Source organism: Botrytis porri (assembly GCF_014898465.1).
Source record: "Botrytis porri strain MUCL 3234 chromosome Unknown BPOR_017, whole genome shotgun sequence".
NCBI classification, from domain to species: Eukaryota; Fungi; Ascomycota; class Leotiomycetes; order Helotiales; family Sclerotiniaceae; genus Botrytis; species Botrytis porri.
The window spans coordinates 121,580-139,217 of NW_024066091.1; the positions used below are offsets into that span (position 1 = coordinate 121,580).

General features: G+C 42.4%; 4 protein-coding genes across 4 annotated transcripts; 1 reads left to right on the forward strand and 3 right to left on the reverse strand.

Annotated features, from left to right (window-relative positions):
• Positions 1–8,047: 8,047 nt before the first annotated feature.
• Positions 8,048–9,188, reverse strand: EAF01_010572 (uncharacterized protein; the record flags this gene model as incomplete). Its single annotated transcript, XM_038918829.1, has 2 exons — positions 8,048–8,091; positions 8,492–9,188. The coding sequence occupies 2 exons, from the start codon at positions 9,186–9,188 to the stop codon at positions 8,048–8,050; spliced, it is 741 nt and encodes a 246-aa protein (XP_038765532.1).
• Positions 9,189–9,221: 33 nt separating this feature from the next.
• Positions 9,222–9,899, reverse strand: EAF01_010573 (uncharacterized protein; the record flags this gene model as incomplete). The annotated part of the gene is made up of 2 exons (XM_038918830.1): positions 9,222–9,739; positions 9,797–9,899. 2 exons carry the CDS (start codon positions 9,897–9,899, stop codon positions 9,222–9,224), a joined length of 621 nt encoding a protein of 206 aa, XP_038765533.1.
• A 1,893-nt stretch (positions 9,900–11,792) lies between these two features.
• EAF01_010574 (uncharacterized protein) lies at positions 11,793–14,990 on the reverse strand (the record flags this gene model as incomplete). Its single annotated transcript, XM_038918831.1, has 3 exons — positions 11,793–14,076; positions 14,255–14,485; positions 14,539–14,990. 3 exons carry the CDS (start codon positions 14,988–14,990, stop codon positions 11,793–11,795), a joined length of 2,967 nt encoding a protein of 988 aa, XP_038765534.1.
• Positions 14,991–15,583: 593 nt separating this feature from the next.
• EAF01_010575 (uncharacterized protein) lies at positions 15,584–16,826 on the forward strand (the record flags this gene model as incomplete). Its single annotated transcript, XM_038918832.1, has 2 exons — positions 15,584–15,628; positions 15,966–16,826. The coding sequence occupies 2 exons, from the start codon at positions 15,584–15,586 to the stop codon at positions 16,824–16,826; spliced, it is 906 nt and encodes a 301-aa protein (XP_038765535.1).
• Positions 16,827–17,638: the final 812 nt, after the last annotated feature.

Here is a 17,638-nt window from a genome sequence, read left to right on the forward strand (position 1 = left end):
ATGGGCCTCAAGACGCAGGAGGTATGGACTACGAGTCTGAAAATGATTTCAAGGAGGTTTAACTAGGCGTTATAGAAAGGGGATATTCAGTTTGTAATACAGATTCACAAACAGACAATAGAGGAATTCCTCCAGCTTTGGAGGTATCTTTCAATTAGCCCATGGCCACACTTCCAAAAGTACAATTCTCCTCGACCCAGAGTCCCATATATCGATTATTTGTACATATGCAATGAGAGGTTTTCACTGTGCATGCTAGCTTTATGTTTTGAATGATGTCGTATTCTGGACCACTAGATGAAGGTGAGATCCACACAGTGATAAAGCGTCAAGCTCCTCCATTCTCGTTATGTAAACCGAGTAGCTCCCCGTTCTTCTGATCCTACTTTACACCCAATGAATTGGGGTCTTTGCACCAGGTTTACAATCGCTGCTGTTCCTCTATATTCTTAGCACACCTCTCTGTCTCACTTCAAAACCCAACCTTTAGAATCAGAATCCAACGTGTCAACTAGCCGCTGGAAAATATATTCTTCATGTTGATACAAGTTCACCTCTGCAACCCAGTTCCACGAAAATAAGGCCTCAACCAGATCGTGAAGAGGGCCGTTTTGTGGTAATATTGCATCATTTATATCTCCACATCCTTACTGCGGAATCATCAACAGAAATTCAGATATTGAACATCTCCCACGGAAAGCGTTATGAATCACAGCGCTTCCACTAATTGGAGGGATTTCAGAGATCATCATTATTTCTTTCCACAGTGATGGTAGAGTGCAAGAAAAATTGTAAGTAGTCAGGGCCCGCGGTCCCAAGAAGATATATGAAATTTTCGAACCCCAAATTCTGCTGCCGATTGACCATCAAAGAAGCCTCTTATTTGCAGCAGACATCCGATTAGCATTGCTGTCGAATATTAAAGCTTCATTCCATGGAAAGAGTCAAGGAATGGCATCATTCATGCCGGCATTGATCATGCTACTTATACAGCAGCGAGTGAGCTAGCGCAGAGTTCTGATGGTGAAATTAAAGCAAGAAACAAGATATCGCGAGAAGCTCTTGCCATTGAAACCAAGTATTGAGGTAGCAAGAAACGGCACAATGCATACCGGGATGAAAGACTGTCGAAATTGACATCTAAAGACTGGAAGTTTGCAGGATCACCTGTCAGAAATCCACCCCAATGATAGAAATTTTGAGCTTCTTTTTTCTCCTGTTCGTAATTGACATTACTCAAGTCGAATTGGGTCATTGATCCGCCTTGAACATACACACCAGTTTCAGTGATTGTTACGCTTACGTTGGGCCAAGAGATTAGTAGACACACACTTTGAATAGACCTATGGATACATATGAAATGCCGAATTTAGTCGACTCGATCTTATAACGAAAGTAAGCAGCTGTCACTTCGAAATATTATTCCGTTGAATTTTGCTTGGACTCAAAGAATAATATCCACAGACAACATCTATGACCGCTTAATTTACTCGCTCACTTTTAATGGCTCAAATGCATTGCGATCTAGAGCGTGAGTTCAATGATTGTTGCCGGGATATTGTGTGAAGGGTTAAATTGAGTTGGCACAATCATGGAAGATGGAAAATAGCTGGATCTTGTGGCTCTCAAAGAGCTTGCGGAGCGATATTCCATAGGGCTTCTTTTGAGACTGCGTGGTGATTTTGCTCGATCAATCTAGTACTTAAGATTTGGTGGTCGAGACAAAGAGACTAATACAACCGAATAGATGCAGACACCATCACATAAGTATCGCGACGATGAACATTGACGAAGACCACCAGCACTTATTGACCTCCACTTTGTAGTTGCAAAAACTTTGCTATTGACATCGCAATTGACAAGCCCGCAGCTCCAGTCCTGATTTGGATATCCAATTCTCTGATGTAAACTCGAGGGACAATCTATATAGTGGCTGTTTGTAGTGCCAAGCTTTGCCGTCTGAATAGGTATGCCAGCGTGTCGTTCAAGTTGAATGTCGGAATTTAGTGGAATCGGCCAACTCAGCAACGTCGGTAAATATTCTGTGGTTCTTCTGTTATGTACCTCTTCCGTTTGATCATTTTAAGCCGTCTTCTGCACAGGACTGTATACATCTTGGTTGTAGTTTCGAGCTTGCCGTCGTCGTTTCCTCCATTGAAGCTATTCTTGCTGCACTGCTGTTGAGATTTCACAAGGCTTTGGCTCGATAGTTTCCTGGCTTCCATATCCTCATGCTCGTTGTATACGTTGCATAAGCCTCCTCCGCGTAGGTCTCTTGCTTCTTTCTCATACAATTGACCACCCTGCGCCAATTTCTCATTCCATTCAGTGTCGTATTTCCTTTTTCCCGCGTTCATGTTCTTTTCTCTTTGTGTTTCTGCGCGGACCAGGTTTCTCACTCCAGTTTAAACCTACTCAAGGCGTTTCATTCGGAAATCGAAGTATTCGTTGTACTCATTCCCCTTCTCATTCGCTTTCAATCCAACGGGTTCTATTAATTTGCACTTCCATTTGTCCTGAAATGTACAACACCGTACTACCTTTCTGTCATGATTCGCATGCTATCTTCTCTTCTTTTTGTCCCAATTCTGGATATATTCTGTAGACTACAAAATTTGCTACACCCGGCCTTCTCGCTCATCCGAGCGACGTTCGAGCGTATTGCTAATCTCAACCGTCCTGATCATCGTGTATGCACCCACACCTTATTCTCATTTGTTCCAATCCATGACACACTTTAACAATGGAGAGTGTCGTCGACGTACCATCACGAATGCTGTATAGGGGAAATGTGGGTAGACGTATGGCTTCATATATGGTTCTCTGTTTACCAGTAAACAGATAGCAAGAGCGTTGGTTTTGCCTTTGTACACAAAAATGGTACGAATGTAGAGGAGCTTCCTGTAAATCTGGGTCTCCTCATTTTATAACCCTTTCTTGCACATTTAGAGCGCCTCGTACATTCAGAGCCCAACCATGTACAACCTCTTGTCATACATTACGTTGCTAACGATATTCACCCATCATAATACTCCAGTGTTACCATCGAAAGAAATGCACTATAGGTGTGCATCTTATTCTGGAGTGTGCAGCACTAAGTGATTGGTCACAAAGCAAAAATGCATTAACCTTTAATCCAGTGGCTCAGGTGTGTGGAACCTGCGTATATCGCATTATTTGTGACTTATAGCCTCAATGGAACATCTCTTCGTCGCATAACAAGTCGCAAACATATTATAGAAGGAGTAAGCAGCGAAAAATACAGGTCATTCGTGTGTGTACGTTTGCAGTTGTTGGTCCAGTGTTCTTTTCAACCCCCCCGTCCCCGCACCCCCCCAGGCCGTCATCCTTCAACCTCAGTTGTAAGAGGTCTGGTGACTTAATTCCTGGTGCGTAATGTCTCAAGCCTATCGAATTCGTTGAGAAACGTGGTCCAATTTTCATTCCCTCATGATTGAATCCCAAGTCTCTTGTTGATCCCTTGTTGTCGAATCCCAAGTCTCTTTAATTCCCTCATTGTTGAATTCCAAAATCTCTCCCTTGTGATTGAATTCTAAGTCTCATATTCGTCTTTTTCGTATGCCAAAGTTCTTTAATACCATCAGTTCCCTCGTGGTCCAATCCTAAGAGTCTTGTTAATCCCTCGTTGTTGAATCCCGAATTTCGTCCCTCGTGGTTGAATCCCAAAGTCTCTTCTGTTCCCTCGTTGTCGAATTCCAAAATCTCTCCCTCGTGATTGAATTCCAAGTCTCATATTCCTCTTTTTCGTATGCCAAAGTTCTTTAATACCATCAGTTCCCTCGTGGTCGAATCCCAAATTCTCTTTTGATCCCTCATTGTTAAATCCCAAAGTCTCTCCCTCGTGGTCGAATCCCAAATTCTCTTTTGATCCCTCATTGTTAAATCCCAAAGTCTCTCCCTCGTGGTTAAATTCTGAAATTTCTCCCTCATAATCGAGTCCTTAGTCCCTCCATTTCCCTCGTAGTTGTATCCCAAAGTCTCTTCAATCCGTTCAGCTCCCTCGTGATTGATTCCCAAGTCTCAACTCCCTCATTTTTGTACCCCAAAGTCCCTTCTATTCCCTCGTGGTCGAATCCCAGGTCTCATATCTCTCGTTTTCGTATCCCAAATTCCCTTCAGTTCGTTGAGTTCCCTCGTTTCCGTATCCCAAAGTCTCTTCAATCCGTTCAGTTCCCTCGTGATCGAATCCCAAGTCTCTCCCTCATTGTCGTATTCCGAGTCTCATCTTCTTTTTGAACATATTCCAAATTCTTGTGTTGATCCCTCGTTATTGAGTCCCAATTTCCAATCCTTTTTTGATAATGACCCAAGTTCCTACGTTGATCCCTCGTGTTCGAATCCCAAGTCTCCCTGCCAAGTCCCACTCTTTCAATACCGATTCTGATTTCCCTCGTGGCTGTATCCCAAGTCACATTTTAAGGCTTCATCGTAGATCTGCTTTTGATTCCCTCGTTTTCGTATCCCAAGTCCCTTTCCCTCGTTGTCGTATCCCTAATCCTATTTGACCCTAGACTATTAAATGACACAAGGTATGAATTGATGGAAGAATACATACTCAATACCGATTTTTATTACTGTCATCAATGCTTCTAATCCTATGCTTTAATTGATCAAATCGATTTTGAACGATTCCTTGGTCGGTCCGGCTGTCCTGGATGTCGATCACAATTTTCTTGTTGTAAAAGTGAAATGACACTCATTGAGCCGTGTCTGATTTATCAGGGCGTTGTTCCATATAAAATTGTGCAATAAAATATGGGCGGTTTAAAAAGTCGCGTTTTCGACCTATCCATCTCAAGCCGAAAAAACATCCAAATTTCAAGTTTATGATTAACCGTCCAAGTAGAATCTATGTAAGTACATAAGCTTATTGATCCAGTACTCGATTTGTCGATCCATATTTTCCACCAACTCCATGCGATGTTTCCTCTCAATTCCAGCTCGAAGGCGTACGCATCCTATTTTCAGCAAAATAATTTCCTTCGAGTTCGTAGCAAGTCGACCATTTAGAGACCGTTAGAGTAAAAAGATGGCGTAAATTTGAAGTCAAATCTAGCATTGGCGCGTGGTTGGTTGATGATTAAAATCTGAAAGTTGTTGAATGAATTGGGTTGTAAAGTTGAGGACTAATTTTTGGAAGCTTCAATATTCGCGAAGGTGATTTGTGCGCCAGCAATACCCGAATATCACGTGTAGTATTACGGTAAAGATTCTACGGGGGCCAAGTCACCTTCAAGTTCTTACCAGAGAGGAAGATTGCTCCAAATGTTGATTTTGTATTTCAAGAAATTCAGAACTCTAAATTGACCAAAAGAGTCGCGTAGTTCAGGGCACTTAGTCAATCACATTTGAACCGATATAGATATGGTTGGAGGGAGTTACGTTGAGAGATGAAAAGGTAGGCACTTTGAGATAGCTTTCCATTCTTTTGAAGCTATGCGCCTCCGAGACTGACAGAGACGATTTCATTCTGCTGATGTTTTCAAAAATACGTAAATTAGGAGAAATCTTTGGGCTACTGATTGTGTAACTTTGAGAAAAAACCAGTATGGTTTCGATTTGCTGGATTTAAAAACATGTCGAGAAACGAAAGATGCAAAAGTCTTTTTCGCTCTAGTCAGGTACACGACAGAATAAAGAGTCCTAAAATTTGCGTTCAACGAGAGCCAATCATTTCAAAAGGCGCTAAGGAAAAAGATGAAACGTCAGATATGCAACAAAACTTTTCAACTTTTGGTCTAGACTTGGCCATGGGCACTAGACTGGGTATCAAGGGTCCGACTACACATGGTTCAATGTGTTAGCGCCGGGTAGGAGGCGGGATGGAGCATGTAAGGCTGATAAGGAAGACTTTTCGAATCTTCAGATGTGCAACAAAACTCTTTGAAATTGTGGCCTCAGCTTTGTGCTCGATGATCCATTGACCTCAGAAATTCACTAGCAAGGAGATCTAATATTAGCAGCGGGTAGATATGTCGGGAAGCACAGTTGTACTTGAAGATGTGCAACCAGATGCGAATCCACTTTGCGGTTGTAACTATGGGGTAAATCAGGCAAGAAAAACGCGCCCACGAGGCTGGCGGTCCATCTCCCTTGAAATATATATCATCAATCTTTGCGCGTGCGCGGTTATTGGTCAACTAATCTTGCTTACGTCAAATTCGATGTCCTTCAGATATGCAACAAATCGTTCAAAGTTGAACTTCCCACGTGGTCCTGATAGTGAATACAATAATCTGAATAGGAGCTGCCACATGTTGCATATCTGAACTACCACAATGTTAAAAACCTACCCCAAAAGGATTCTTCCGCTGAGTGAGTGGAGGCGCACGAGTTGATAAGAAAGACAAAACTTATATGATATTTGGTTCTTAAGACTGTTCCCAATAGCTTGTTGTATGAAAGTGAATTCATGGGTCGGGAGTTGCGAGACTCCACAACGGTACTTGAGATTGATAAGATCTAGAATATTCTGAAGGCTGGACTTGTCCAATAGACCGACGAGCGCAAAGCTCTGGTCACCTTCCTCTCTCTTGCGCTCAACGAGAGCCAACCATTTCGGATGGCGCTAAGAAAACGATAAAACGTTCAGATATGCAACAAAAGCGACCTGGATTTTCAATGTATCCAATAAATGAATGAGCGCAAAGCTTGGGTCACTTTTTTCTGCTTCCTTTCTCTTAAACACAACGACAGCCAACCATTCTCAGAGACGCTAAAAAAACGACCAAACCTTCAGATATGCAACAAAACTTCTCAAAGTTCCGTATGTATCCAATAATTTGACGAGCGCAAAGCTTGGATCTCCTGATTCTGGCTCTTTTCCCTTTGTGCTCAACGAGAGCCAACCATTTCAAATGGAGCTAAGAAAACGACCAAACTTTGAGATATGCAACAAAACTGCTCAAGATTTGTATATGTCCAATAGCTTGACGAGCGCAAAGCTCAGGTCACTTTTTTTCCTTTGCGCTCAACGAGAGCCAACCATTTCAACTGGAGCTAACAAAAAGTTCAAACAATCAGATATGCAACAAAAGATTTAGGGCTGTATTTCCACGCGCGAGCCACGCGCGGGCCACGCTGGTAAGGCTGACAGCAATAGTGAATAACTTTGAGGATGTAATGTTGCATATCTGAATTTGTGACCCTTGCTCAATGTCAAAATGGCTGTATTGTAAAGGGGCGCAAGTTAATCTTGGCTTTGCAATTGGCTTCTAAGTGGTCTGACACATAGTTTATGTCTAAAATATCGAAGGCGAGATTAAAGCGCAGAGGTGGAAACACGCCGACATAGTGTAAACATACAGATCGACAACTTGGAGGATTGTCGCAAAGCTTGCGACAGTCTTGTTTTGGGAAATGGCCACGAATCAAATAAATTATTAAACAAGATCAATGAGGAACAAACTAGCAACTATGGGTAATAGCAATTAACTACCCAATGTGAATTTTGTTCCATTAATTCGGGACATCATTCTTGCAGCACCAATGTTTTTGGTAGGTAGCCGCTCAGCGAACCCAACCACTAGAATATCATGCCACATACAGTAAGGAAACGTACTAAGACAAGAAGTTTGAGTCTTTCAATTGCGACAATCTTTCGAAAATGTTTTTCAAAGACTCTTCATCGCTGTAGTTCGAGAAGAGAATACGTGATTCAACTGGCATTGATATTGCACTTGCAATGGTCTACATCTCTTATCGGAGACAAACTTGCGCTGTGAGACGACCTCGCTACTACACGTTGCATTTACGAATAGGAATGAGATATACCTAGCTGCAACCTACAAGATGAGAGTCACTAGTAACGTGTCCATTCTGTCTAATACACTCCGTGAGAGTTCTAAATCTGATTGTGTAATGGGCTGAAGATCTTTCCTGGGGAAGGAAAATCATAGGCGGGTTTTGCTTGAAGCCAACTCACGAGACATTGGCTCACGGGAGAAATATCATCATATCAATAGATCCATTAATTAATCAACAGATTTACCAGAATTAACTGTCTGCGTACCATTTCATGTAGAATTCAGATTTCTTTGGAACGCATGTCGTTGAATTTGACGTTTGAAACTAGTGAGCATGATTACATAAACACTGACTCATAATAAGTCATTCCACCCACTACATTGATGACTGCGCAATCGAGAAGTGGATTTTCGAGATTGAAGTTACATCTAAGGATTGATAGGTAAAGATGTCTAAGAATGAATATTCATAAAATCATCGTTTACAATTATTATGATAATCATCACAATTATTTCTGTTGCGCCACCAGTGAGGTGTGCATGGACTGATGGGTCACCTCAAACTTCAACTATGTTATTTGATATCGGAATCCATTCTTTTATTGTTTATCTCAAAATATGCAAACTAATTTCTCAAAAGATATATCTCAACCGTTAGCTTCCCACATAATCTGATGGTTCACGTTTCTCTGGATCAATTCTGCCACCTGATATCATCATCCAACGCGCCCTTTGAAGTATTGAAAGATTGAAGAACTCCGCATGCAATATGTCTTCCATCAAGTCAAGACCAAGGGATACAGCCAATCTTAATATCCTTCCTCCGCAACTGGCCAAATCAATTTCCGAAGCCAAAAGCATCTCTACCATAACCGTATCTTCTCTAGATACCACCCACTCCAGCGCAATATTGGCCGTTTGTACCCGGTATAGACTGGCTCCACGATCGAGGAACTTGCGAATAAGTAGCTTGTTTCTTGCCTGGGCTTCTTTAGATATAGGTTTATCTCCTAGCCATTCCAATTTGTGTTCATCCAAGCGAGCGAAGTTTGCATCAAGACCGTATTTAAGTAGAAGATAAATGATGTCTTGACGCTTTGCTCCGTGGGCGCTTCCATTCTCGGAAAAGAAAGCTCCTGTTGTATCGAGGATATACTTCACTATCTCAAAATTTTCTAAACCAATATGCCTCGTAAGAACACTCTCGGTGGGGCGCTGTGCAGGTCTTGGAAAGAATTCTTCGAGGTATTTGTACATTTCAAGATTCCCTATTGACATCTGCGCTTTCAAAAGAGACCGCCTAGCGGATGATTCTTGAGGAACAAATGGCCTATCTATGAAGTTTGCATCATCGACAGTTGAACATGATGGCGGATACAAAGAAGTTCGTACTATCTCTGTGTCTCCGCTCATCGCCGCCATTATGATCGAGTTGAAGTGTTCAGCTGCTGAATCTCAACTCGATTGCGTCTCAATCACCATCTTCTGCAAATATTCTAGTAGGTGTTTATTTCCAGCCAATGCAGCCAATTTCATAAGCGAATGGAATAAAGTTGACCTCCTTCGTGGCGGGTATCCTCTTTGGAGTAAACGTTTTATAACAGGTATGAAATTGAGACATGTTGCAGCACACAAAAGATCCAACCCAAAGTTGAAATCAATCAAATGTGGCTTTCTGGCATTGGCACAATCTGTTGCTATTCTTAATATCGGCCAGCAAAGAGTTTTTATTGTGGTTTTGACGTCGTCTCCCGTTTCCGCACGGAGAGCTTCGACAAGTCTTTGGATGTGGCGAAAGTGGGGTGGGCAAGAATCTGAATTATATTGGACTCTGTATACGAGATAGGAGTGCCAAAATTTGCACACCCTTCGATTTCTATCAACATAGGGGAAGGACAGAAGTTTCCAAGTGTGGCAATCGTCCAGAAGGTGAGATTCAAATAGCGCGAACTGCACGTCTTGAGAAAATCGCTCTGTACGGTGGTGTTAGCGAATAGAATATTTGATTACTAGCAAAAGATCAAACTTACTGCATACAAGTCTTAATCTGAAAGACCTTTGGATTCCACGAGTAAGGATGGCTTCGAGCAAGATCTGGTGGACTAGCTCAGGAGCTAGGTCGAGGAACTGCATCTCTTGTAGTTTGGTATTGCAACTTGTCGTTGCAGAGCGATGCAAGTTGAAGAAGCTGTATCGATTTTGAGGAATAGTGGTGTCGAAGGGAGGTCGATTTTGGGAAAATGTTGAAGCTGCTCTAGGTGGTTGAGTTGAAGAAAGCTGGTGGAAAGCGCAACAGTCCGCTAGCTTGTCTGATTATTTGGTCTGACAAAAGTTCACTAGAGCGGAGTACCCAAAACAGTCACACAATTGTGAATGAATACCCAAATCAAACATGAACTTTGACTTTTGGGCTGTTGTAAAAGCCTTAGTTATAGGTTAGTCTATTGGTACATCATTCAAGCTTGAAACTTGCTTCGTGCGCCGCTTTTCATTACTCCATTTCTGCAGGGACATTGAGCTTTTGGACCTCTATCTGTAGGCTTCCACAAAGATCAAAACCAAATTCCTGCAATTCAATCTTATGTCTTCTCCAACTTTTTGGACAAAGTCTTTGTAGAAAGACAGCAAAAGACCATGGAACCTTAAGATCACCTCTTTTCCTTTATTGTACATGGTTTCGATTCAATCCCAAGATTCAAAAGCGCAAAATACCATAGTATCAAGCATCCACATCATTCATTCACAAACCATTCCAAATTCACTCCATCTCATCCTCATCCCCACAATTCCCCTCTCCCACTCGCCAAAAATCCACTCCAAACCATAAATCCTTCAAAACAACCATAAAATTAACATAAAAAATGGCAAAAGATATGGACCAAGGAGTAAAGCTTGTACGGACCATTCCAAACCAGACGAACTGAGTTCTTACAACCGAGGTCGTGTGTCTGCCCTAGAGCGTGCTGTTACCACGGCGGCAAATGGACCTTTATCGGCTGAGATGACAATGTTGACTTATTTTTGGATTTATAGTATGGTTGGTGTGGGCGGTGAGGATGGATTGTAGTCATGGGCAAAAAAGCTGGTGAGGGGGATTCAGTCGATAAAGTTATGTTACTTGATGTCTTGTCATTTGTTAAGACTTGGTAATATCTTGGAGGTACCCACAGGAAGATGACTGTACTCGAGCTTCTTGTTTGAATATCGAGCAGCGCATACGGCAAGTACAATGTTTTCCAGTATAAAACCTCCCGATTACGAATTTTCGAGACCATGTTCGTCAATCAAAAAAGTCGCATGAGGAAAAGACAACCTTGGGACGAATCTTGAGGGCCACCCTGAGATAACCATGAAATTTTCGGAATCAGAATCATCCATCGGCCGTCTAAGAACGAGAATCACACAGAAGGACGATTCCATCTGTTCCATATGAATAGAGCACAAAACACGCGCCTCACCACAAAATAGGTGAGATTCAAGTGTGTGCAATAATTAATATGGACTAAAGCATGGACTGATTATGAACATTGTGATAACTCACAATACGATGACCTCAACTCCTTCTCTCTGCTGTTTCCTGTGCCGGCAATATATCAAGCATTTCCAAATGATGGCCAGGCTTACTTGTCGGCTATTCGTGATATGGGCAACCCGCCCGTCAGATTTGGTGCTACCAACCACCTTAAATGGGACGGCAGACTTCTTCTAAATAGCTGGCAAGTAACAAAAACTTCGAAGAATTAATATTTGCAATTCCAAGGAGAGATTTTCTTAGTCTGAGTTTACTACATAATATATCGCAGTACGAGATATATCAAGAAGCGAAATCTCTTTTAGATTAGTAAAGGAAGTTCTCCTTATTGGGGACGGATGCAATCTACACGTAGGATATTCTCATCACAGTCGTTGCAGTGTTTTTCATGGTGATCAGAATATCTCTTGACTTTAAGATGAAGTAATCAAACTGGAAGGCCAAACATCTGTTGTTGAGTACCTAGGTAAGGTAAGAATGCCACTCCAACAGTTCTAGTGAGTCATGATCCACCTCCTAATCATTGAAGGTTCTAGTTTACCACCTTTCTGACTAAACATTTTATCCACAGTCGACACCTTGCTCCTCCAATATTTTCCCAGAGTCTCAGTCAACAATTTTCTAGAGGTAACTATTCGTCCGTTGCAATTGAGCGTCGTATTCGCATTTGCCCCGTTGTCCAGCATGAGTTTGACAATTGCTAAATGGTTCGAGACCAAAGACTTTTCCTCCTCAGAATATTGCGGATTTTCACTTTCTTCCGTGTCCACGGGCGGTAGGATTGCGCAGATATTGCGAACGGCTATCTCAAACGCAGTCCATTCACAAAGGTCTGGAAAGTCTTTAAGTTTTTTGTTAGGCTGCGCTCCGTGTTCCAAAAGTAATTCTATCATGCGATTGCTAGGAGGAAATCGATCTCGCCGATAATCCGAGTTCTCCATTTGCTCCATACCGTGCACGTAGTATTCATCTGTTCCCGCAAGCGCATATGCTAACAAGGCCTGAGCAACAATTCCTTTCGTTTCGGAGGTGAGTTTTTCTAAAATAACTCTGACGTATGCACAAAGATCCCATTTGGTTGCGATGTGTACAAAAGAAGAGAACTTCGCTGGTGCCCAAATGATACTTTTGGACCTCGCACTGTGCGTCAATGTCGCAAATGTATCTAATGGCTCAACGTAAGCATCGGAGCCCGCAATGTCGGCATCGTGGGCGAAATGAAGGACTGTTGCCACAAATAAAGGAAGGCCCGAAGGTTGATTCAAGATGTCTTTCCGAGGTTCGGAAATCTGAAGTTCTTTGATGTATGAGCACATAAGGGCAGTGTGTGGCTCAAAGCCTCTTCCCGCGCCATCTTTCATGAACTTCTGATGTATTTCTGAACGTTCTAAATATTCTCGGACGCTACGATGCAAATAAGTGAAATGATGTCCAAGATATTCAAAGCCTGGGGAGTATCTTGGTCCCGCCTCGAGCAATCCTGCACATCGCACTTTGAAGTGATCACTAATCTCTTTGTTTTTCATCTCTAGGTCCTGAAAGTTGAATCTGATATCTGCGAAACGAATGGTGCCATAATCAAGAGCAAAGGATAGAATCAGCGTGTCTAATGACTTGACGCTCCTCTGATGTACGTTTGCCGCTCGGACAATCAGAAAAATTGATGCAGCTTTCTTTCTATAAAAGGGCTCGATTTTTCCAAGCATCGAGGAGAACAGTTCTTCCAGGTCTTGCGGCACTATTTCTATACGTTCCTGTAGATCTTGCAAGCCGTCTCGATTGTCGAGACCTCTTAAAACCTCCTGTAATACAAGCCTAACCCACAAGAAAACCCCGTCTGCTCGCGATACAATATTTCTAATTAGAGTCAGTGCTTGAATGGGCTGTTCCACGCAAAATCGTTGATAGTTGACATTGTCTTGGAGACTCGACTTGACATAATGGCTAATATCGATACGTGTGAGATCTTGCAGCCGCATTGATGGCCCGGATCCAAAAGCATCATCGAATCCAAGTAACGGACGACTGGAGACGCATATTTTCAGCCACGGTACCTGAGCGAGCATGCTAAAGTATCCAGTAATAGCCGAAGGTCCTCCCTCATATTCGTCAAGACCGTCAACGAACAAACAAAGTTTGAAGTGTTGTACGCTTTGACTTACGAGGCTCCGCATTGCAGCCTGCAATTCAGTTAAACTCCAGTGCTCCATTTCCATTGATTGAAACTTTTGGTGTAGTCCACAGAACGGTCTGACCGAATCAGTGTAGATTTTGACCCACCTTTGGGGAAAACAGATAGGGAGAAGATCAGGAAGATGTCCCAGAATTTGGGAAAGAAGAGCTCGAAGAAAACCGCTTAGAGACCTTTGTACAAGGCTCCCGCTATTCCAAAAATAAAACTTGGCTGTGATAATGGGTAGCGGAGCCGACCATTTTTCTAAAAGTTCCTTCGTTTTACTGTGATCACATATGAATCTCATTAGTGTTGACTTTCCGGAAGCCGCTTTTCCATTGATCCAATAAATATTAGATCCATGTTCCAACCAATAGACAAAACTATGCCACGGTGTAGATTCATGACTGTCGTTGAATAGCCACTCGAATGTTCCTCGATATACATCCGCGATAGTTTCTTCACGTTCTTTCAATGCTAGGAACTTTAGATTTTGAACAAGGTATTGAGTAATCTGCAAGCGGAGTGCCGTTTCTTGCCACTCAGATTTATGCAACAGCTGATTTTGAGATGTTTGTGTTCCGGCGAGTATCAAGCTTTGGCTCCTAATACAAAGGAGAATGAGTGAATGTTCGGATCCAATCAAACATCCAGAGGTATCTAGGTAGTTTAAACGACTCGCAGGTCGAAAGTCTTTGGTTGACAAACGACAATCTGGACTGTTGATTGTCCGGCTTGAGATTAAATAATGTGAATTTAGAAAAGAACCGCAAAACAACTCACTGGTTTATTTCAATCTTTTCAATCTGCTGCAAAATTCCTGGCGGAAACATGTGCTTCTCAGCTAGAATCTCCATTCTACCGAGTAACTGAGTAATCGCTATCGTTTGATCTTGGATCCCTTTGCTGACTTCATCTTGATGGGTGAGAAGGGCAGTGACGATAGTCTTTGTACTAGTATCAAGGCGGTCGAAGCCAACTTCTTGACTCGGCGATATAGATTTGAGCTGATCCCTTTCGCTTGTCATTTTCTATTGATATCTGGCGGAGGTCATTGCTCTACTTACCGAAGATCTACAACGACATGCATCTGAATTGAATCTCTCAACAATGTCAAGCGATTCGTTAAAGTCGTCAATTCCTTCTCAGTCCAAACTGACTTCAGCGCTTGCATCACAGTCTCCCATTTCCTGCGCTTGCCAATAGCTGCCACTTTCAAATTGTTCAGCTTTCGATTCAATTCAATGGCCAATTCTGATGCTTCTCTGCAGATGAAGATAAACGCGTCATCTGATGGTGTAGAAATGACTCCCATCTCAGATAAGCCGCAGTATGAATCCGAGAGCCTCTTGGACATCTTATTGAGATCATCCGCCACAAGACCCAATTGTTGGTGAACGGCTAACGCCTCAGCACCCGATTTGTACAGTTCATTAGTACCAACCAACACCTTCCAGCTGAAATCCACGAATTGAATAATCGTTCCTGCCAATGACAACGCGTCTAAAGGGTTCATCATTGTGATGACCGAGAACAGATATCAAAGTAGTGATGAAAATTCTCACGAGAAGCGGAGGCTCAGCTGCAGCACAACCTCAATGTCGTGAAAAGGCTGTGGGATCTGAACCCATGACATGTTGCGCGAAAGTCATCATTTCCACCGGCTAATCAAGGCCCGGCTAATGACGAAAGATACCAAAACGCCCAGGATGGAAATTCGTCATTTTCCTCTTACTAACATAGAGAGCAAACAAAAGCTAGGTATGCGGCTTTGTCGTTTTGAATGAGGACCTGCCATATATCGTTTCGCAAGGACCCTTTTGTTGTTAAATTTATGAGTTCACCTGCCCGCAGGTGTAGCTTTGCGCTAGTCCTGATTGGGTGCGTGCTTCCGCTAGCGCCCGCTTTACCTCTCCCACCCCTCACCCCCTCGTTCGTCGCTCCGTTGTTCCAATGTTTTCTACTTTCAAGACTCTTGACAGGCAGCAGACTTGAGAACTCTTTTGGCGAACAGCAAGCGTAAAGCGGACTTCTTGGTAAGCATTGAGTTCCGCACAACATGATCAAACACTGATAAAGCAAAGATGAATTTAAGAGCACTAAATTATAAGAATGGCGTCAGTATATAAGATTGCGTTGGTGCAGCTTTGCCCCAAGGTTCGTTGACATTCCTCTTTTTAACTTATTCGGAAAAGATCTGTAAGTAATGGATCTGTATCACAATAGTACCATTTAGGGGCCGTTAGAAGCGTCTCCGTCTATTTTCTCATTGTTCAAGCCTAGCCAGTCAAAATAGGGTTAAATGTGGGGGTTTTGGCTTCCAGTCATCATTGCTATAAAGTTCGATACAAGAAGGGACCCTTGGTTCGAAAATATTCGCTTTGCTTTTTCCTTTTCTTTCATTAGATTGTTCTTCGTATATGTCATTCACAACATGCAATATCCACGATTTCCTAAGTTCTTGAAAGAACTCGAGCTCATATCTTTCTACTAGCCTTTAGCTATTGATTACAATTATAAGAAAGCGGTAGAATTTATCAGAGAAGCCGCTTCCAAAGGTTGCGACCTTGTCGTTCTGCCTGAATATCACCTCACATCATGGGTTCCAGATGAACCTGAATTCCTGCCACTGTGTCACCACGATGTCACATCCAGATATGTCTCTGGTTATAAGTCTCTCGCCTCCGAACTCGAAATATCTATCGTCCCAGGAACCATCTGCACTTTACACCCCGAAACTTCTCAACTCCACAACACGGCTCATTTCATCTCCCCTGAGGGTAAAATACTTTCCTCCTACACCAAGAAGAATCTCTGGCATCCTGAACGTCCACATCTAACTTCGTCTACAAATGATCCACACACCACTTTCGATACTCCTCTTGGCAAAGTTGGTATGCTTATTTGCTGGGATGCTGCATTTCCTGAAGCATTCCGAGAGCTCATCTCTCATGGTGCGAAACTCATCATTATCCCAACCTTCTGGACTCTCAGCGATTGTACTCCTGCCGGGTTAGCACGAAATCCGCTCTCTGAAGAGTTGTTTGTTCAGTCTGCACTAGTATCTAGAGCGTTCGAAAATACGTGCGGAATCATATTCTGCAACGCTGGAGCACCTGTAGGGAAAGGCAAAGAGGATTCTGGATTTCTGGGAATTAGCCAGGTCACCGTACCATTCCAAGGAGCTCTAGGAAAGATGGGAAGAGAAGAAGGAATGAACGTGGTGGAACTAAACATGCAAATTTTAGAAGACGCGGAAGAAGCGTACAAAGTACGCATGGATATTGGAGGAGATGATTGGCATTATGCACATACGTTGAAGAGAGGAAATAGCAATGAGGAAAGCAAGTTGTGAGGAAACTTGGTTCGATTCGATCGTGCCTTGCTATCAAACCATTTATCGATAAATCTATATCAGATGATTTCAATATCTCCAATCAGCTCAGATGGGTCCGGGATAGTCTATGAATGTGGTGTGGAAGAGAGAAAGACAAACAATCTTTCAAATTTGTAGCGGTCTTTCGACCATATAAACAGAACCGAGGAAGACCCAGCAACTCGCACACACTGCTGAATGCAGGTTTAAAATAGTAGATAGTTCCTGATATCTCTCCGTTTTGAATGTTTTTGACCATGATACTGATCCCTGAAATACTAATAAGTACCGAAACATTAGATTTAACGAACAGCTGAACTTAATGGAACAAACATTTAGATCCCAATGAACTTCACATACATGAATATCCCCGGTTGACTTTCAAACGTGGATGTGTTCGGATATGATATTTGTCTGCGCCGAAGATGCAGTTTGATAAATTACAACCCCCATTTTTAATATACACAGTCACGACCTCATGCTTATTAATCAACATCCAAGTTTCAAAATTCAACTGCGTCAGCGAGCTCCAATGATATAAAGGTTCTTGGTCGAGAATAAGCCATGTACTGGTATTGATTCAAAATTAATTAATATATATGAGTTGAGACTCAATAGTTCTCCCTCTATTGAGATCCTTCTGCTTTTGCCTACTTTCTATAATAAATCATTAATCCACAATATCCTAGATGGGGCGTCGCGGGCAAATCAGGTAGCAATACCCTCAAAGGTCATTCTTTCCGAGACAATGAGATCACATAGCACGACGCATACACGCAACCCATTTCAAC